Below are 23,110 nucleotides of genomic sequence, written 5' to 3' on the forward strand. Positions count from 1 at the left end.
AACCCACCCCATATTACTACCGTTCATTCAGTGTCAAAGGCTGACGTTTCTGAAAACACGTGGCTGCTTCCACTGGTCATCTCTTACATTGCTGAAAGTTTTTAAATGTTTTCTTCTGTTTTGCCTCCCTCATTTGAGAGAGTTGTCTGTAAAGGGTGAGAAAGCTGTCTTTACACTCTTTCAAAACCCTTATTAGAAGCTTTTTCTGAAATGTCTGTAATAACATTGGATAATGGAAGAGGCTCTTATGCCTAACCCTAACACCACATCATGCCATCTAGGATGGACTCATTGTTTCCTTCCACTTGCTTCTCAGTTCCCACCTAGTTATAATTGTCTACCATTTGGACAGTTAAGCTTTTGTACAACTCTTAGTAGCTCTTTCTCCGGTGGAAGTCCTTTGGGATTTCTCCAGGCTTTCTTAACTGATGAAGAGAAAAGAATGACTTGAGCAACCTGGGGAACCTCCTCCTTACTCCAGTATCGCTAAGGCTTCACAAGGTATAGAAAAGGGCAGAAAGAAGAAGTGGATAATTGATGACATTGATAGGATAACAGTACACTTAGATCCAAAAGATAAAGTCTATTCAGATCAAAGGAATACATTAATTTCTGACCCTGGGTCAGTTATGTGAAAATCTCTTTTGCACAAATCATAAACATGCACCTACACTAAACAACCTCCTTGCTTTTCAGAACGAACAAAAAAATCCCTGCAACACAGCTCATTTCTGGGTGCAAAAATAGATTTCTAGTGATTCAATTTAGTTTTTCAACAGCTTAATCCTAACTCTGGGGGACATAAAACAGAATCAAATCACAGATATGACAAAGGAAATTAGCCTAAGTATTACAACGTGCCAGATAACCCATTCACTTATTACTTCTGCTACTGGAACATTCTCCAATACCACAAATATCCATTTAGGGAGTGTGCGTATTATCAAATCATAAACAGAAGAGAGTTATAGAAAAATTTCCCAGTATTTCTTAGAAGTAGCGCTACAGTGTTCATTAACACTCATATGTAAGCATACACCCCCCCCCAAAAGAGCAAGTCTCTTTGTACACTGAGAGGTGTTTGCATGACAGGTTCTCCTTACCTCGAGTACTCTTCCTGTGATATACTTCTCACAGTTGTCACATCTGATACCAAACTTTGCGTGATAGTCCGTTTCGCAGTACGGGACACCATCCCTGGGGAACAACAGGCCAGACAGAGGTCGCTTTAGGTAGGTTTGCTGGGAGGTTATATAGCCAAATTTTGTTAATGCTTCAACACTTCACAGGGTGTTTACGGATTTCCCACCTCCCAGATACTTGTATTTATTAATCTTGTAAAGAATTTAATGGTTAATGAACTAAACTGGCCCTTCTGAGTCTACCATAATCCCACTTTCCTGGTTTGTTGACTGAATTCAGCCATTGCCTCTCCCCTGTCCCCTTGACGGTCTCTGAGACTCTCACACCGTTTGTTTTGACAGTGTTACTCATTAACTTCTTCCACATGGTTCCCCATCTCTGGAAAAAATAATTATTTCTACATATTATTCTTTTCCTCTTATCATCTAGTTAAACTAATATATGTATCACCTAATACATATATATGTATTTAAAAATCTAATCGTTTAGCTCTACCCTTAGACTGCACAGAGTAATTTCTCAACTGAATATATTGGCTGTAAACCAAGTTTTGATCAACATTCAAATCTGCTGACATTCTTTACTTGCTTGAAGACAGGCATGGATTAACCACCTCAGGAACCTGCTCCATGTAAGCCAGTAAGGACTAGGAGAATACAACCCCAGCAGCAGAAGAGATCTTGCAGTACGTTCAGGCATAAGGTGAACAGTTATTTCACCACTACAAGTGATTTAAGATAATGTACAATTCAAAAATATGAAGAATAAAACCAGAAGTCAGCTTTTATTCTAAAAGGTCAGAACCAGAAGTCTTGGGCTATTGCTCCGAAATGAACCTATTTGTCAATTTTACATTCAGATCACAATTTTACAAAGTTTTACACCTAGATCATTAAACCAATGAATGAAAATTAATTGTTCTAGAAGAAACTGGTGACTCTTCTCCTGTTTCAAGGTGCAAGTTAAACATAGTTAGGTATGTTTAGTGTGTTATGCCAAAACACCCCACAGATGTGTTAGCAGAGGCATAATTCTACTAGATGTTTCCCTGAAGAAACATAAAATTCAATTTTATAGCGTACATGTTGGATTGCTTAGAGACTAACCTGTAAGTTATCACAATAATTATTTAAATAATTGAAGCCAGGATGTTTCTTCTCTTATTTTGTTTAATTTAGCTTTTTTTAAAAGAGGATTTCACAAAAACTACACCTTTATAAAACTTATGGGGTTTTTATTATTAAATAATAAGTAAAAAAACACTCCATCACAATATGGCAGAGCAGCATAACATTTGAGACAATGTAAAATCTTATTTAAGAAGATAATTTCATTAAATATTGTTTCTCCAGTGCAAGCTGTGACATTAGATGTTATATTTGTATTAATCTAAACCCATAGAATTGTTGAAAGTCAGTGAGACACTGGCTCTGAAACTCCATCATCTCTGGGCACTGGTGATTGAGTTACTTAGCTGCTTAGGAAAATTTCATCATATCAACACACTTCTCTGAAGCAGAAATTAATACCAGGTGCCTTGGCCAGTGAAAACCCTGTAGCTCACCAGACAGATACGAGTGCTGACATGGGACTTGGTCTGTGTGTGTGCTTTGTGTTGCCTCTCACTGCTGTCATCACATTCAGCCCAAATCAGACTGCACTAAGGTCTGGAGCAGCACAGAAGTGTGATATGTACCTCCTTAATGAACTTTTTGAGAACATTTTTGCTTATGTGAAACATATGGAAAGGATAATATCTGATTGTTCTCATTACAGCATCGCACACAGCAGTCGAACACAAATAACTAAGCGCGTGTCTTGGAGGCTTTGAAGCATCCTCCAGCCATTGTCCTTCTAGACCATAGCTGCTTTGTCAGGTCCCGTTCCAGGTAAATGGATAAATTCAATTTTTGCTTTTCTTAATTTGATTTCTTTTTTTGCTTTTAAGACATTTTAGATAATTTAGATAATCTCTAATCTTTTCAGTATCTCCAAACATACATAAACAAGCCCTAAAGGTTATGCAATACTAAGTTAATTATTTGGTATTAAAAGAAAACTGGAAACAAGAGAAAATGGCCCTCCAAATAACTTACTTGCTGATGTACTCTGCATTCAGTAGCTTGCCGCATATATTGCACTTAAAACAGCCCAAATGCCAGTGTTTGTCCAAGGCTACCAATGACTGCCCATTTTTTATTTCTGAACCACAGCCCCCACAATCTGCAAGAGAAAAATCCAGTATGAGTGAATCACATGCTTTAGGCAGTCATGCAACAGTACTGCTTACAGCACTACGAGGATCCACTGGTGTCCCAAGTAACAGCTCGCTGCTGGCTGCTGCATGACAAGTGATGCTGCCCTAATATTGTCCTCACATTGCTAGAACACTTGAAGCATGTGACTAGGTTTTAGTTTAATTCACTTTTACTGTGTTTAAAAGATGAAGTTTTGCTGATTAAGTTTTCAAGTATCGTAAATCAGCCCAATAAAATCAATACAAAAGACTTAAAAGTCGTGAGATTAAAACAAGTAATTGGTTCTTCATAGTGGACTTTGCTTCTGGATCTGAGAGCTTTACTTATTATTTCAAAATTCTTTTTGCATCCATGAAAAAAAGTAAGATGAAATTCTGATGTGAAAATCTGTAACAAGGAAAAACATACCAATACTTAAGAGACATGACAAATTCCTGAGTAGTCGTGACACTGCAATATGTGACAGTGACGTCTAGCTATATATTTCTTGGAACTCATTTATATAAAGTTCCAAAAAGTGATTACAAAAATTAAATGCAAAACATGTAAGTACTGTATAACATCGGCTAGGCTAATGTTGGTTAAACAGGTGTTGTGGTTTGAGGCTTGGAATGGGGGCGTGACCTTCCAGCAACTGGGAGGACCCCGGGTGGGGGTGAAACCATTGTATTCCCTCCCCTTCCCACACACACTCTGATAAGAGGCAGGGAGTGGTTTTTTGTTTCACTCCTGCCTTGGAGCTCGGAGAGGAAAGTTCTCCTTTCACTCCGTGGGACCCTGGAACCATTTCTGAGGGTTTTGTATATTTTATCTTTTGTATTATTCCCCTGGTCTTTATATATATTATTTTCCTTACCTCCCTTTTTCGTTTTCTGTTCCTTGTTGAACAATATACTTCATTTTTTTTTCTAAAAAGTCTCTCTCTCTCTCTCTCGAGGGGGTGGGGGAGAGGCGAGTACATAGTTCTGTTCCGTGTGGGTCCTGCCCTGAACCCCTTTTTACACGGAACCAGGACAACAGGCTACATGCGAACTGGTCATACTCCCTAGAAAAAATAATAGAGGACAAGACTTTTTGGGGAGTGAGTTTGTCCCTTTTTATTCTTTAAATGATGGATGGTTTTTACTATATCAGTAAAATCCAACTATACCCTCAGTTTCCATACCAACAGTCCACAAGCACCCTATTTAGAGATCCTACATAGACATGGGATTTGAATCTGGCTTTCTATACCCTAAATGCATCCTCTAATACCCTACAGGGTCCAGCTATCATTCACTCTTCCCTCTGCAGATTCCTGTCTATGTATAGTTTCCTTACAAAATGTTAAAATAGTCAGCATATGTGGAAAAATATCAGTAATTAACTGATTCTAATATCAATATCTCAGTAACCCTCCTAGACTTCCATGTGATTGTATCTTCCATCTTATATGAAATCATGTACTTTTTTCATTTTTTAGGAATTCTTCATGTATACCAATGATTTGCTAGTGAAAAGACAAAAAATAATTTAGAATGCCAGAAAAGAAAATACAAACAACAAACAAGCAAAAAATCAAACCACAACAATGTCTTCCATGGAAGAGAAAAATACATAAAAGCATTAAAAAAAGATTTATCTAGTTACTAAGAAAGAACTCTAAACATAGGATCTCATTAAAAGATTTAAACAGTCCTCTTGAACTTTCTGATTTAAGATTCTATTTAGTTGGTTATGTGACCCTAATGAGACACTCTGTTAATGCAATCGTAAATGTTTCATTTCTGAGCGCATAATAATAAAGGATAGTTCTTATTTTCCTTTAGTGGATTTGGAATGGATTAAGGGACTAATAATATGTCTCTCTAATATCACCCTGTAGAGCACCTATATATGGAAACCAGCCCAGCACAAAAGCGTGTGCACCACAGATCAGAACATTTGAGTTTTGCTAATAAAAGAGAACATTTGGGTGTGAGCCTGGATTTTGTCCCACAAGAGAATAAACACTGCAGTATTTTGCTGTATCTATTTTAACTGCAATCAGAAACTTGTTTGTGATCTCTCCTGCACCAGGGGTTCATCTGGTAATCTAATTTAATCTCACTGGTTGCGTTGTTTATTTCACAAACTTAATACAACTCTGTGTGCTCAGATGTCATTCACCTTTCATCTGCTTTAAGCCTGAGTGGGCAGAAATGCAGCATTTTGTAAGCTACTTTTTATTCCCCACTGCTGTTTTCTCTGTTAAGTTCCAGATAATTAAAAACAAATATTGTGGTTGCTATGCCAACAGTGCCTACTGATGTGAAGCCCTTGTCTTCCTGTCTCTTTGGTGACTCACCTAATTTCAACCAATAACTCTGTAGAGCACATCAATTTGCTGCTACATGTTGATATTCTTCCTCAAGTACTCTTTCAACATCAACACTGCCAGGAGAGTTTTTCCAAGTGTTTTATAAATAAAACAAAAGAGGTAGGTAGATAGGTATTTATATAATAATAAAAAATTCAAGGACTCTGGCAAAAAGCAAATATTTGAGATTCTTCATTTCTTTCAAATATAATGCATAAAGGAGGTCAACACCAAAGCGGGAGGATGAAAATGGGACTGGGCAGAGGGGACGGTGATGCTGGGAGCTCAGTGAGTCCCAAGAGATCTCCTGAAGCATTCTTCAGCTTGAGTCAGAGATAAACAGGCTGAGAAATAACATACATAGTAAGCATCAAGCAGTTCTGAGCCAGGAGCAAATCCAATGTAACACATTACCTGGTCCTTGACTCAGGTCACATACTTTGTGCGCTACTGTTCCTTTATAAAAAGAATTGTTTGACTAAACCATTGAGGTCTTTTCCAGGAAAACTGTTGTTAAAACAAGGAGATGCCATTTGTTGCTCTATGTAATATGCAGCAGAAGTACAGACTGGTACACTGGACCTCCAATTTTCCACCTCAGCCAAGAAGCCTCTGATGCTGCTTGTTTATTCCTGAAACCTGGGTTCTAGCCTAAGGATTAGATGTTTAGAAAACAACTGCTTATATACTGCTCTTTTCACATATTAATCTGAACGTTTCCCATATTCTTTATTATCTTTTAAGATATATAGTTAATTTTCTGTGTATTGTCGTTGTCTTACATATCCCGTCCCATATACATGCATGCACCTCCATGTATTTATGGCTGCAGTGCTTCCCACTGCCTCATCAAAGCTCCATTCCCCACAAGGGGGATTATATCACTGCTATCCAGTCTCCTGAGTCCCCTGAGCTCCTGGGTTAGATGGGTGCTGCATGTCACCACAAAATTAGAAGATGCTGGCCTGCAGCTCTTCTGCAAGACACTGGGGAAATGGAGTAAGGAAGAGATAAGAAAGGGTATAGCCTACACAGTGAAGGATGATAGTTATCTAGGATCCTGGCAACACCATGGCACAATTTAGTTGCAGGCCAGATGTGGACTTCCATTTTCCCTTTGAGGAGTCTTTACACTTATCAGCTCACTCCCATCAGTACATTGTTTGAAAAGCAGAGCTGGTTAGTCTCAGGTGAAGACGAGATAAAATTCCTTTAGAAGTCCAGTCTACAGTATGGCAGATACCCACGTTTGAACCAAGACTCTTAACCAAATCCACTGAAACATATGGAAAGACTTTATCCATTTCTAATTAGATTTAAAGCAGGCCTGTGTTTGAGGTTTAAATAAGTATGTTTGAGGTTTTACTTGGGGGAAAAACTACATTTTTGTTTTCCAATGTCAGGTTTTGCCAAAAAGATATACTTCTGGTGCTGTTTCCCTCTGAGGCAAGTGGTGTGCTGAGGTTTGCAGGTACCTGTGCCCTGGGGAGACCCGATGCAGTGATCTGGGGAAATGCAAGGCAAGAATAAAAACCTCTCCGTGGGGGTTAGGGGAGGGTGTAATGTAAGCACATTAAAGGATTCTGTATCACAGATAATCAAATGAACTTGTTCTGTCAGTATTCAGCCAGGCAAATAATGTCCATTAAAGTCAAAGCCGCCTCTCCCATATAAAAAGGAGACAAATGCATGATAGGTCATTAAAGTATGGATCTGCAAATACAGCCAGCCAAGACAGATGAGGATGATCATCTCCAGGAATAAGTAACAAGAGGAAGAACATAAGAGATAGGGTTATACCCCCTAGAAAAGAGAACAGCATTGACAAGAGAGGAGTCAGCACAGCATCTCCCACAGCATTCGCACAGCAGCTTTTGCTAACAAACTGGAGAAAGGAGATAGTGAAAACCTGTAAAAGGAGAGACTTGGGGGAAAACAAACAAGGAAAAAAAAAAAAAGACAAATTTCTCGCTGAAGTGAGCTGGATTCCTTAAATAAAAGAGCAATCTATGGGGTCCTTCCTCAGCCATGCTGAATCCAGCTCAATGTGATGCGAGACATTAAAAATATTTCTGTCTTTGCTGTTTAATTGAATTGCTGTTGCTATTTAACTACATAAAAGCAGTGGTTGAATTTTAAACCATAGCAGCTCTTTTTGAACAAATCATCGGAGAGATACGAGTTCAGACTAACAATAGCACTCTACGATCTGCTGCAAGAAAGGTGGTATGCAAAGACCACATTTCTTCTCTGCAGTGTTTGCATCTTCTGATAGTAAACAATAGTACTGAGGTCAAGGCAAATGTCCCTCTGGTCACATTGCATACATTAACCCTTCCTGTGTAGTATTTAGCCATGCAGTCCTGTCACTGATATTTTATGAAGCGATACAGGAAAACTCAATTATTAAATCTCACATTGGACTCCACTTTAGCTGGAGTTGGACTAAATCCTCAGAAGTACTAACATCTATATTGCATACTTCTCCAAATAATTTGATTTACTCCAGTTTCAACCAAACATTCTGAGAGGTTATGTGGATTGTTAACCCTATAATGGCACCGTTTCTGTTTAATATCAGACTTTCTTGGAAAACTACCATATACTTTTTCACATGCCTACATTGACACCTTTTATGCAGCATAGTGGTAGAAGTTCCAGTTACACATATTGCTGTAAAATTTTGTCTGTTAAACCTGTACAGATTAAGAAGTACCAGCAGAGGAGAGCAGAAACTCAGACTTACTTCGCAGGTTCTGTACGGGGAAAGAGCTGGTGCTGCTGGAAGGGGGCAGGGAACACTTCTGGCAGATGCACTCCTTCCCATTAAACGTCACCCGGTCACCCGCAGGGAATGGCAGCCTGCAACAGAGGAAACAGTTCTCACTGGCAATTTTTCAGACATTCAGAAGCTAAAGTACTGAAGAGACACTTCAGACAGACAATTGCAAATGCAGATGTTATGGCTACATAGAAAAAAAAATATTATCTAAAGATACAAACCATGCTTAGCAAATCCTTGTGTATCTTAGAAATGTAGTATCAGCAAGGGTTGATCACTAACAGGATCAGTTACAGCATGAAAATAAAATTTGCATTAAAGGAGAAAGTACAGGCAAATGGAGCTGCTTTGTTGTTGTTAAGCTGCACCGGAGCGATGACTTTCAGACATTAAAGAAAAGCACTTCCTCCCAACTTTGTCCAGAGTTCTTCTCTTAATCCATATGCTCAGAAAGCAAATGTCGGTGAGCTCTCCCAGGAGAAAAGATATCCCAGTTATAAACCCCAAAATGTCTAGACTACCTGCTTGCTCTACTCAACAACAGCTCCTTACGTTTCATTAAATCCTTCCTTTTTATCAACATCTTTAAAACCAAAAGCTTTCTCTGGTGGGCTTTGTCCAGGCACAGAAACCACTGAATTTTTTTTTCTCCAAGAGTACCAGATGGACAAATCACTTCATAATACAGCAAAGGATGGTGAGCATTTATAAACACATTTTCCTCCACCCAAAGCTCATATCCAACTAAATCCCAGGCGAGCTATCAAAATATGGCTTAAGTGGGGCATAAACACAACACAGGCCTTCTGCCTCATGGTGAAATCCATCTGATCAGATTATTTCATTAACATTTCATTAAAACTCTACAAGACATTTCCTCACAAACTATCAAATTCATACCAGCTGAGTGGCTGTCTTCACTACAAAAGCTTCAGATACATCTTGCTGAGCAAAAACATTATTTTGCTCCCTAAACACCCCAAGTTTGGCTTATTCTACTTTTGTGTTGCATTTAAAATAAAATTTCACTGCTTAAAAGAGAATAAAAGCAATGCTGCCCTTTGCTTCTGAAGAATGTTACTAAAATCTATTTTAACCCAGCTTAATAGATGGTCAACACTGTCAACCATTCTGGACCATATGCAATACTTCAAAAATCATGAAGAAACATGGAGTTTAACTATTGTTACATATCTGGATATCTGATAATGAATTCTGCTCTTCATCTTTTTTTTCCTTTCACCAATGACTTTATACTCCAAATACTTGCTACCTTCATACTTAGCTAAAATATCTTCCATGACCTTAAGTTTATGGAAATAGCCTTTAAAATTGTCTTGCTCTTTGACACAACTAAATGCTCCACGTGTGATTCTGGTACAAAGAGGGCCAACACCATGTTAATATAGACTCAGGAGTCCTAAATTTCCACCTGTTCAAGAGAGGATTTTCTACCACGTATTTTACTCAACAATCCGATCAGAAGAAACCAGCTCTGTCTGTCACTGGTGTAACAGACAGGATGTGATGGAACCACACTGCTCCAGTGAGTAGCAATTCTGTCTCATCTTGCAGCAACCCAGCAGCAGCAAGCTCCTGTGTTATATTTAAAAAAATAATATATATTTTTTTTAGGTCATAGCTGTTATCCACAATGGGTTTTTTTTATACTGCTTGAAGTCATAGAGCCTCCTAATATATGGAACAATAAAAGGATTTCATGAACGTCACAGAACAGTTGAGCTTGGAAAGAATCTCTGGATGTCATCTAAAGGTCCAAAAGAAATTTCTTCAAATAAGCATACATACATTTGACTAGGAAATTAGGAAATTTGTTATACTGCCATACTGATAATAAAAATTAATGATTAATTATGAAAACTGTCTCAAAAATGATGTCATATAATTCAAATACTGACTTAGTTTTCTGTTGCTGATGTAAAAGAAACCATTGAATTATGCCTTCATTTGAACAAAATATTACAAAATGAAGAAACTAGCACTATTGATTGACCTGGAAAGATACAAACCAACTGTTCCAGAACTGAGACAAACTTGGAATCAACCTCCTGAATGTTTTTAGGAAGACATCTTACCTTGACTTACAGATAACTTAAGATTTATCATGACCACTGGTAGTTTGCTCTAAATTAAACCCCCACAACGTTATTCTGCTCCACAGATACAACCACAGGACTACACTGCCATACAGCTACCCTGACATCTGTCATTCCTAGACATAGCTGCATGCCCTGGGCAGGATATTAGCATGAGTATCTTTTGCCACAGTCTTTATGGGGATCAAGACTGGGACTTGGCTAATGACCCAAGTGGAAACTCATGGGATGTCTCAGTAAAACAGCATGCTTTGTACTGTTAATAATCCTGGAGATGGTGGCTCCTGGAATCCATGGATGATTCACTGCTCTGAAGAATAACTGTGACTACTGAGCATTCTGGTATCTAGTATATTAGGAGCAGTAGCCAGAGGGAACGTTAAGATCTATTTTTTGCCTCAGTGATTTATCTAACAAAAATCCAGCTGAACTTCCAGCTGCGCACAGAAGCCCATCTCACACAGCTGCACCAAGCATCAGGTAAAATGGAAGCAGGGACTGATCACTCTGAGTTGGCATTTAGGCAATTTGAAACAAAGTTAAAACTAGAAGAGAAGAATAGGATAATTGACCTGTGGCACAGAGAGCCAGGTAGATGACACCCACAGAACATGCCAAACCTCAGCGCCACCACACTGTGCCACAGAGCCTCCTTAGAGGGGAGGGCATGTGGGGGCTTTCCCAGCCCATAAAAACATCTTAGTTTGTTTTATAAGAGTTTAGTAACTAATCACAGTGCCCTTCCACTCAGATGTGAGAGGGCAACAATTTCAATTCTCTATTTAGGTTTCCAAAACTGCAAGATGCTTTCCTCTAAAAAAAATAAGGAAATCCTTCTTGGAAGTTGTCTGTCCAAAGGTACAGGCAAATGTTTCCTTCCCTTGCTGGTCTTCTAAACCCATAATTATGTCTCAGATTTTACTTCACTACCTTGTTCATTTGGAATCCAGAATTTGTACACTATGCATTTGCCAGTACTTCTGTACCATCTGACCTCTCTTTCACAAGCAGCCCTGCTTGAGCATTTTGATGTTCGTATGAGTGAAGGCACAACAGAAGGTGGTAACAGTCAATTAACAAGGTTTCAGTTTCTGAGCAGGACTATATATAGCATTGTAAGTTACGAGCAGCGTTGTCCCCGAATAAAACGACATCTCACCACCAGTCACCCACTCAACGTTACGAGGTATAGGTTTTATTTAGCTACTGTTCTTTTTAAAAATATTCAGTGTGATTTGCACAGTTGGACAATTTTTTTAAAATGAGAATTAAGAGCATCTTTAAAACAGCTCTCTGAAATGACTTGTAGGATTACAATGCACCTTCTGTGATTCTTTTCCCAATGAATTTTATTTTATCCACCTGCTTACAATATTTGTAAACCCAAGAACATCTTAAGCTCACCAATAAAATTATATTATAAATCATCAAACTACGATGAGCCTAACCCAAGGTGTGCTGACACTGAAAGGTCTGGTCCTGGACTTGTCCTTCTCTGCACCGTATCTTAACCTATGTAGCTGTGGGTCATTCAAGCTTTCTGGGCCAAACGAAAATATTCTGTTTTTTTCAGAGCAGATAGATGGCCTTCTGTTCTTTAAATTGCTGATCTGACTCTGTGGCTGAACAGTCAACTAAATTTGATATAAGAAAATTAACAGAAGCACATGGCCTGGCTTGTGCGGAGAGCAAAGCTATTAATTTCAGTAGCTGACTGCAGTTACAGTGGGTCAGGTGTAATGTCAGACTGCAACCTAAGCACCTACAGGATCAAATTCTGCTCTAACTTATACCTGGTACAATCACATTCCTCAAGGTTGCTCCATAGAGATGAATTTGACCCAGGACATTAAACCTGAGGATACAAAGTGGAGATTTTTTGCTGTCTACTGGCTCCACAAATTTCAACAAGGGGAAGCGTCAAGTCCTACACCCAGGGGGGAATAACCCCACGCACCACTACACCTTGGGGGTCCATCAGCTGGAAAACATAAAAACATGTTAGGGGTCCGGGTGGACACCATGTTCAACATAAGTCAGCACAGTGTCTCTGCAGCAAAGAAGGCCAACCACAACCTAGTCTGCATTAGTGTAGCCAGCAGGACCAGGGATGTGATCTTCCCTTCTGTTCATCATTTGAGAGACTGCATCTGGAGCAGTGTGTAGCATTTGGGGCTCTTCAGGACAAGATTTACTGGAGGGGCACCAGTGGAGGTGGCTAGGTTCAGAGCTGCAGCACAGGATACAGGGGGAGGGACAGAAACAGGTCACAGATGGACTTGTTCAGCCTTAAAATACTCAGGGGGATCTTATTACTGTCTAACTCTACCTGATGACATGTATATGAAATTAAAGCTACATTCTTCCCGAAAGTACAGAGTAAAAGGACACAAGGCTGGAACACAGCAAATTGTCAGCTCTGTACAAGGTAAAAAAGAAGTTACCATGAGCATGCTCAAATGCTGGAACAGGGTGTCCAGACAGCCTGTGGGATCTCCATCCTTGGAAATATTTTAAACAAATGCCATCAGCACCTGCTTGAACTGAACTTGCCTTCAGCCATGGGCTGGACCCCAGGATCCGCAGAGATCCCTTCCATCTTACATGACTCTAGGCCTATAGGTACGCTCCACAGGTAAGCCTGAAGAGCAGCCTGCAAGACTCATTTGTTCAGGAAGCACCATGTATTCATAAATATATTTGGCTTAGAATCAGAATGCCAAGAACAACACTCAGACCGACTTCAAATCTTTGGCCTCAGCATGCTGATGAAGATGCCCGCTTCATAAGGTGTTTTAAGAAGTATCCAGTGCTGCTTAAGCAGGAACCAAACCCTTTCAAAATTCAGCAGCATGACAAAAAGTGAGCCATTAAAAAGGTTTAGTACATTTGAGAAGTATAACATGACTGATGCATTTCAGAACTAACTGAATTTTAACTTCTAATTTTCATTATTATCTCAGTTTCTTAATGCATACATACTAAAGCTTCTTTCTAGAAATAGCGGTGCTATGCGTAGGAATATAAACCCTTTTGTTAAAAAAGGAAGTTTTTAGTTTTCTGGGTGTTTACATTCAACTGCCTGGCCACAGTAAATTACCTTCTTGAATGTAACAGAAATAGAAAATGACTGAGATAAAGTTTAGATCTGGGTTTGGTACAAAACCACTTGAAGAATATGTAACTGCCTCTTGCCACTCCACACATTATTCAACTCTACATGGCATATATTCAGCTCCTGTGAATATTCTGTTTCAAGAAACAACTTCATAAATTCAGACAAAACATAGATAATCTTCCAAATTCTGTAAAGCAAACACTAACCTGTTTGGTTATTAACCTGGAATGTACGTATTAATCTGTCCCTCAGCTAAGAGTCAAATCATCCTTCTTTCTTCATTATTTACTTGTCACAAAAAGCTCTATTTTTCCAACTTGTAATTATAAGAATACTGAAATTAAATGGTCTTTGACACTGTTTCCCACTGCATTCTCCTGAAGAAACTTGCTGCTCATGGCTTGGATGGGTGCACGCTCGGCTGCGATAAAAACTGGCTTGATGGTCAGGACCAGGAAGTGGTGGTGGATGAAGACAAAATTCGATTGGCAGCTCACTACTGTGGCCAGTTCTCTTTAATATCTTTACCAATGATCTGGATGAGGGGATCACAGGCACCCTCAAGTAAGTTTGCAGACAACACCAACTTGGGTGGTAGTGTTGATCTGCTTGAAGGCAAGGAGGGTCTACAGAGGGGTTTAGACAGGAGCTGGAGGTGCCTGGAGGTATTTAAAGATGTGTAGATGTGCTGCTGAGGGACATGGTTTAGTGGTGACTCAGCAGTGCTGTGTTAATGGTTGGACTTGATGATCTGAAGGGTATTTCCCAACCTAAATGATTCTATGGTTCTGTAACAATTATATATATTCCTCCAACTGGCTGAATAAACACCCTTCCCCCCCAGACTTTACCAATTGTATTAACTCATAAAACCCAATGACAGATTTTTGATAATACTGAAATCAGTCTATGTACAGTACATTATGCAGACCATACATCTTACATATGTTTAATATATCTATACAACTTATTAATACACCAAGACTTCTCCTGAAAACTCCATTTTCCAAAAGTATTATCACCAGTATGATTACCCATTTCTTTTTGAAAGGCTCAAAGCCCTTTCCCATCCTGCCTAAGAGCCATACAGTCGTGTCTCTGACAACCACGTAAGAACTACATGAATGAATTTAATAAAATTCAGCTTCAATTGCTTCAGATAGCCTTAATTTTCTCTCTCTTTCGTCTACACTTCTACAAACATGAAGTGTTGGAAGGAAACGTCTTTGGCAGCTCTCTGGAGAACACAGACCCTTCCAATTAATAGAGCTGTAAGAATAACATTGTCCACTCACTTCCTGGGAATTCAGAGTAAGCAGCTAATCTGCAGTATTTTTCATTCTATGATGTTTTTCTTCTACTCCTCCGTAGTTTTAGGCATTATCATTGTTGTGGTTTGAGGCTTGGAATGGGGGTGTGACCTTCCAGCACCTGGGAGGACCCTGGGTGGGGGTGAACCATTGTATTCCCTCCCCTTCCCACACACACTCTGATGAGAGGCAGGAAGTGGGTGCTAACTTCACTCCTGCCCTGAAGCTCAGAGGTGGAGGTTGTGCTTCGCTCCGTAGGACCTTGGAACTATTTCTGAGGGTTTTCTATATTTTGCTTATTTTTGTATTTCCCCTAATCTTTGTATATATTTTTTTTCTTACCTCCCTTTTTAGTTTTCTGTTCCTTGTTAAACAATATACTTCATAATTTTTTTTCAAAGTCTCTCTCTCTCTCGGGGGGGAGGGGTAGGGAAGGGGAGTACATAGTTCTGTTCCATGTGGGTACTGCCCTGAACCCCTTTTTACACCGAACCAACCAGATCATCACAAAACACAACACGAAAACCCAGGTTTCACTGGACTATGAACTGCACTGGAAGAAGGAACTAAGCCCTCAATCTTTATGCTAGCAGAGTAAACATACAATTAAAACCTGAATTTAAGAGCCACCTGGTCAATGCAAGATAGAGAGAAACAATCACATAGGGTTTTTTTCTGAATACTAATTCACTTTTTTCACATTTTGACCTGTGGCACCCAAGGGATGCCCAAGGATGAGTTGGGTTTCTGACACACAGGCTTCACACAGGTGAAGACCTGTGTCCTGTGACACTGGGCCACACGGAATTTAAAAAGTGTAATAACAGGAGCTCAAAAAAAAAAACTGGGCTTGCATTATGGGCTGTTTCCCCACAGCTCCTCGTAGCTGTGTGTACATTAGGTTTTCTCACTGATTATACCATCTGAAACACTACACAGTTCCCATTAGATTCTATTCAGATATTGTATTTTCTGAAAATAAAAAAAGGAGTTGCTACCACGCCTGGTTTACTATTCAACAGAAGAACAGTTTAAAAGCATTACTTCAGAGGTACAGAAACACAGGTTATAAAAGTGCTGATTTAAAGCACTTAATGATCTTGCACCACTCTGGAGACCCAGGTCATGAGTGCAAAGTGCCTTCTGCAGCCAGTTGTTTTCAAAAAGAGCCTTGCTTGGTTTCCATTAGAGCAGGATCACCCCCACTGTGAGGCCATCACCACCTCTCATGTTCACACTGTTCTGGAAATCAGATTTCTAACAGAGCACCCACATTAAAGTCCAGCTGTAAAAGGAAACATCAGCTGCACTTTGCATGATGAACCAACTGCCTCAGATGGAATGCTTTTGGCCTCTTATTTAAGGTTTCTGCCCTTCTGTAAGAAATAAGGACACAGATGGTACTCCTGACTCTTCCCACCAAAGAAAATGCCAAGGTAGAGTGCATTACACTCCTGTACCTCAAATAAAATAGCTCTGCTTATTTTTCTTTTGATATTGGTTTTGATTTTTTTTTTTTTAATACAAAAGAAAGTTCCTTTTTCTGCTTAAACCACATCTATTTACAGTCTAGCAACCCTATTTTTACTAAGGATATCATTCAATCAAATAAATGATGATGATGCTTAGATAGGACACTCTCATAAACAACAAACTATGTCTGGCTTGCAAAGACTGGAGTAATTGAAGCAATGATGATTTAAAGCAGTTGAGGACCTGGTTAATTTTTTTATTACTATAAACAGATGAAGGGATTCTTCTGCTGCTCTGCATCACAAGTCAGTGATACAAATGCCCTGAGAGACACTGATCAAATCTCACTAGTCAGCAAAATACATTTTTTTTTTTTAAAGAAAATTTTAGGCTTTTGTGTTATCTTTACTCTTCATTTATTTTTTTTAAGTATCCAAAAGGAAAAAAGTCTTTTATTAAACATGCAAAACTTGAACAGACAGAATTTAATATACTAAAGGCTTGTCAGTCTCCGAGTCTTTCCCTTAACATGGCTACTTAATTATTCCTCCAACTGATATATTAAAGAGAGATCTTGCCATGAACCATGGCTGTTCTGGAATTTGAAGTCCTGCTTCTGCATCAGCACAGGAAGACCTCTGAGCTTGGCAGCCCTACAGGCTGTGCAGATTTGGCTGGCAGACACCCACAGTGACATGGCCACACCTGTTTTGGGCTGTAGAGTCATCTGAATGAGATACCAGCACACACAGCATCTCTAGCATGGGGTGTCAGTTCCCTGTTGTGCTTTCTCTTGGAATGTGGGCTTACTTTTCATGTACTGCTAAAGGCTTAAGTTTAGCCAGAGAAACTGTTACAGTACTTCCACTTGCATTTACTGAAGGTTTGGTAGACTTAGTTTTTTCCTCCTGCAGTCTTCAACAGATGTGTTTGTGGTGTTTCCACAGGATTAAGACACAGGTCAAATGGACATCAACTGCTTGTGCTGCAGAGTCTGCAAACATCTCCACCAACACTGGTCGCAACATCACCCCCCCAATGGGAAATGATCCCACTGAACTATACTGGACTGTAGGAGGGGAAAATCTTGTGTGCTGTGTCACCACCACAGCTGCTGGAGATTAAATCCAGTGAAATTCAACCTGGACATAATTGTTTGTGAGTCCAAAACCTTTCTATCCTATTTTAAATAAATACCGGAATATTTGGGAAGCAGCACTGTGAAACTTCAGTTAAAATCTATTAAAATGCTATTCACTTGGCTTGCTGAAGACCCAGCCACTGGCATTTGAATCCTTTGTAACTTCAGATAACAAAAGACAATACAACAGATACTGGAGAAACAAAGAAACATCTGGGGCAAAAGTTTTGACAGTAGAGTCAGTGGCACTTTTTCAAGTACTTTGAAAACCTTGCACAAAAGATACCATAAAACAGAAAAATAATTTTGGAAAAAAAAATGTATTTGCTTACTTTTTTTTTTTTAAATTCTGCTACTTTTTAATAAGTGGATAATAGAAACCAGAACTTTTTTTTTTTTTCACCAACTATAGGCTATAAGTTTGAACACCTGGCATTCATCTTCCAAAATCTAGTTTTTCAATGAAACACAACTTCATGTAGAAAACATACCTGCAGACAGCACACACAAAACAGTCTGGGTGATAGGTTTTGCCCAGTGCTGAGACCACTTCTCCCTCAATGAATTCATCACAACTGAAGCACCGTGTGCCATAGAGTCTCTGGTAGTCCAAAGTACAGATGTAGTCTCCCTGTCTCACAAAAAATCCTCCTTGAGCCAGGTCACATCCACAAGCTGCAGGAAGAGAAAAGGCAGACTCAGAAGGCTGGAACAGCAAAGCTCACTCTCTAAAACAATGCTGATTTTTCACCTATGATCAGTATGGTTCCTAGGAGACTATTTAAGCACTTCAATACATGGGCTTATGATCACAGAAAAGCTCTGCATCTGAAAACCACTACTTGTATAGTAAATTACATCAGTGATGTATTTTGTGCCCTAAGAGTTTGAATTTATTCCATGTAAAAATATTCACCTCAGTGCAGAGGCTGCTAGTACAGACTTACAACTCTTTAGGATCCCATTTTTAACTCAGATCTTACATTTACATGATAAACAACATTCACCATGCATGAACCATCTGCTCCTGGCAAAAGTAGAGCTTTTAATCCTGACAATTTATAGTTTTTAAGCCAAATCTGTAGGAAAGTGTTAAAGTTGATGAACCAAAGGTTTGTGAGACAAGAGAAGGAACTAGGCTGGTTTTGAGAACATATAAAATGAGGAAAGGGAGGCAACAGTCTGGCTGAAGTGATACAGAAGAAGTCAGAGATGTAGACGGTCATCACCCATATCGACCACGAGCTTTGAAAAGAGACTTAATCTGATTTATAAGGTGAGCTGGAATTCAAAATGGTGACTCTGCTGCTGTGCTGACTACTAGTTTAAGTCACAGCATCACACTTGTTACTATGTACTTCTGCTCCTGGGAGTGTGGGAGAGCTTCCAGCAGCAGATAATGCTTACAGTCAGACAAGGCTGAACAGACACTGTGGCAGCGTCACCACTCCTATGCAGCACACAGAGGAAGAGTGGGAATGCTGCTTATCAGATTTGAGTAGCATATATAAAACACTGCAGAGCTGCTTAGTGCCTTGGTCCCAAAATAGCAGAGGTACCTAAACATTTAAACTTCAAGACTGAGATTTCTGCTTCAGGTACCTGAAAGTCCACAGGCACTTTGGTCTTTACATGTAAAGCCTCCCAGTTCACACCAAAAACTGTTTGCAATGCCAGAATGAGTCAACTTGCACCTGAACGATGAGAAATGAGTCCAGCAGGCATGCTCAAGGCACAGTATAACACATATAGCACAGAATCCCCAAGAGAGCACAGGAACCTGAATAGTCATTCAAAACCACACTAAGTCACCTACCCTTTTTTTATCATCTTTCTCTTAGTAGTTAGAGACTGCAGCACAAGATACTGGGGCTCAAGGCCCTCTTTAATATATGAGTGGGCATTAAAATTGTGATCCTCCTTCCCAGAGATGGTCCCAACCACTAAGTGACAGAAAACAACAATCATGCTGAAACTATATTAGTACATGACCAAGAACTGAAGAACCATGGGTTAATTAACCTTTCTTTTAAGTAAAAACAATCCCAATTACATTGCATTTGTCATGGACAACAACTATGGGTTTGATGGCTTATCTTGCAATTAATTGTTTATGTGCTTTACCTCACAGGCTTATCACACTCGCTTTAACATTTTTCTCTCTCACCTTTGCTCTAATTTTTACTGTGGACATGCTTTTTGAACAGACTTTCAAAAATATGGCATGACTTGCTGAATACCACGAGTTTCTTCAAGTCTACATATTTCACTTAGCTACATATTGGTGTGACAGAAGCACAAATCAGCTATGGATTTAAGATGTTGAACAGTGTGCTGAGCCAATGCTAATGATGCAGTTCTAAATTGTATCATACAGTGTTTAACCTTGTCGAGCGGATAAGAGAAAAAAGCTACATCCCTATAGAATATTTCTTTATGCCAGTAGTGGCACATTTTACAAGTGCACCTGAACAAAGCCACCAAGAATCACTTTGATACACAGGGCAGGCATCAACCTATGTATTTTGCTCTGTGTCAACTAAGAGGGATTTGGAGCTGGGCTTCCAAAACAAGAAGAAGATGAAGAGGTGATAGTGGATCCAAAAATTAGCTGCTACTGCTCTGTCATGCACTCTTCCCACTACTCACCTGCTAAAACAAGTGGTAAGCATGAGCAAATCTATATGTTTTTACTGATGACATGGGTTCTTAAGGGAGGCCAGGCAGGTCCTGTCTCACTGCTGCCAACAGTCACAGTGTGAGGTCCAGGGCAGGTGGGGTCAGCGACAGCCCTGGCACTGGCATTTGATGGGACCCTGTCTCACCCTGAAGTCATTTGCCCCTCCCTCTGCTGCCACCAAAGTTACAATGACTATGGTTTGTTGTGTATTACTCCAAAGCAGTTTTCACTCCCACACTTAATCCTGACTTCTCAGGAAACCCCACAGTGAAATGTTCCGCCCAAAGAGGAGTGAAAGACAGAAATACAAGGTATTCGGGCTTCAAAATAAAATCTGAGTTTAGCATCCTCTAATCCGGCCCCTGCCTGCATTGCCATCACCTCAGCCTCCCTGTACATAAAAAAATGGCTGAAAAGGAGGAACACAAATTGCTTCATGTTCATTTGAATGGCAGAATGAAGATTAAAAATTGTTTTCTACCTAAGTTGTTCTAATAGCAGTTAATGCACTTTCTAATTAACATGAACAGCCTGACGGTCATAACAGATACACTACAAGCGAACTCAATGCCAAAGTAACGGGTTCTTCTAAACACACTACACTAACATTCACACAATATATGCAAAAAATTAAGTGAACTATGAGAAGGAAAAACAAAACTATTCACCAACTGACCCCACAACACAGCCAATGATTTTATGTCTGCAAAGAGCTTATTTCAAGATACATAACTTTCTATATAAACAAAGTGCTCTGAATCTCATCTACCTGTAGCTCTAGAGCAATAGATAGGATGGAAAAAATTAACATGATAAGACTGTAATTAGGTAATTGGCCAAGGCGGAGATGAGAAGGTAATTGGCCAAGGGGGGATGTGAAGAAGGAGGAAGAACAGCCCCAAGGAAGGCTATTAGTACAGCTGATTAATGACTAAGGGAATTGCCAGTAGCAGTAATGTTCCTGTCAGAACAAAGCAGACCCATGGCAAGGAAGAGTGCTAATGACCCAAAGCCCATAGGCTCTACTGGTGCAGAGGGGATCTGGACAGAGGGGCAGCTGGATGCCTTGAGACATGGAGAAGGGATTTTCTTTAAAAGCACAAGGTGAAACATCTTCCATTCAAACACGAGCAACAAAAATTTTCCTTCTGAGTGTCAGAAGGAAAGACTTGCAATTATCGGCAATCACAGGACATTAACATTTGAAAGTAATAATAAAGGATGCTCTGGGCCAAGGAAAACCTTGTGAGCCCTCATCTAGTGTACAGGGTATAACTTGCTGAGTTATTTCCTCAAAAGCCTGATTGACAGCAGAGCCATCAGGATGACTTACAGAATGAAATTCTGTTTTCAGAGACAGGTAGAACTTGGCTTGTTCAGCCTAACGAAAAAAACAAAAAAAAACCAAAAAAACCCCACCCTTAGGAAACAACTAATAACACATATGTGAGGTTTAAACAGGGTGAATTAAAGAAAACATGAAGACCTATTTAAAAACAGTGAGAACGTTGTCACAATAACAAGTGAGAAAACCCTGTTAATGAATAACTGGAAGCTGCAAATTAATAGATATATTTTTAACCATCACAGGAAAAAGGTTGTGGAACAGCATGTCACTAAGAGTGAAACAAAAATGGAAAAAAAGGCATTGGATTGCTACATCTCTGGAAAGAAGTAACAGCAATACTAAAAACGGATTAAGAGATATGGTTAAAAATATTAGCCTAAAGAGGCTACCTTTCAAGGGATAATGAGAAAGAGATCATAGAACCATAAAAAGCATCAAGTGTTAGACAAGCTTGGATGAAATTATAAAAAAAAAATTTCTTACGAGTTTGGGTACCTAAACCCAATCCCATCCATAAAATATAAACATCAACATTTTAGAACACAGTTCTCCTGTTTAATGCTTATGCATAATTAAGCAGATACATCACATTATCCTCCATAAAATCAGTACTTAGCAATCATTATAATATAACAAATACCTGAAAAGTTTTATTCCAGCTGTTCCCTGAAACTGCATGGAATTCCAAGTCCTTGAATTTTCTGGTTACAGCACAATACACATGGGAAATTAGGAAAGAAGCTCCTTCTTTCTCACTGACAGTAATACTTTCTACGTAATACAGTAGGAGAAATAAACTGACATACAAATATAGCATAAATTTATTTGCCACTAATTAGATCTGTAACAAATTAAATTGGGACTACTGACCAACATGCTTATTATTATTCAGAAGTTTCATAACCTCTTATGCCCAGCAAGGCTATTAAATCCCCTGATGTACATCAGTATGACCACTGATTCAGTTTAGTGCACCAACATTTTTATGGCAGAGGATTATCATTTTCTTGAATATATCTTTTACAAAACCATCAACATTTATGCCACTGAAAACATAACTTGTGAAGGTTTTAGCTGAAGCCATTTCACATTTGCCATATTAAAGAAAAATATTTTTTCCATTACAGCTTTTAAATGAAAACAGGCTTTTCATCCAAAAGTATTAGGTACATTGTAAAATATTTCTTCAGAGAAAAAAGCTGGGATGAAAAGATTTCAAAGAGGCACAGCCATTGCACAAGTTTTTACCCGTATCAGTGATAACATTTTTGATACAGGTTTTAAATGTTTTAGCTTTCCAAGATATTTCAAAAATAATTTGTATCAAACCTTTATGTCACATTTGTCCCCTTAAAATCAATTATTGCCATTGTCTCTGGAGGCCTTCTATGAGAAGGTCACA

General features: G+C 39.2%; 1 protein-coding gene across 1 annotated transcript; it reads right to left on the minus strand.

The window, feature by feature from the left end:
• Positions 1–1,069: 1,069 nt before the first annotated feature.
• LOC103779692 (actin-binding LIM protein 2-like) lies at positions 1,070–21,741 on the minus strand (the record flags this gene model as incomplete). Its single annotated transcript, XM_008947337.1, has 5 exons — positions 1,070–1,197; positions 3,240–3,366; positions 8,486–8,601; positions 18,172–18,355; positions 21,603–21,741. Coding segments are annotated over 5 exons (694 nt in total), but the record flags the coding sequence as incomplete, so codon positions are not given.
• Positions 21,742–23,110: the final 1,369 nt, after the last annotated feature.

This window comes from Merops nubicus, unplaced genomic scaffold, assembly GCF_000691845.1.
Source record: "Merops nubicus isolate BGI_N331 unplaced genomic scaffold, ASM69184v1 scaffold20429, whole genome shotgun sequence".
NCBI lineage: Eukaryota > Metazoa > Chordata > Aves > Coraciiformes > Meropidae > Merops > Merops nubicus.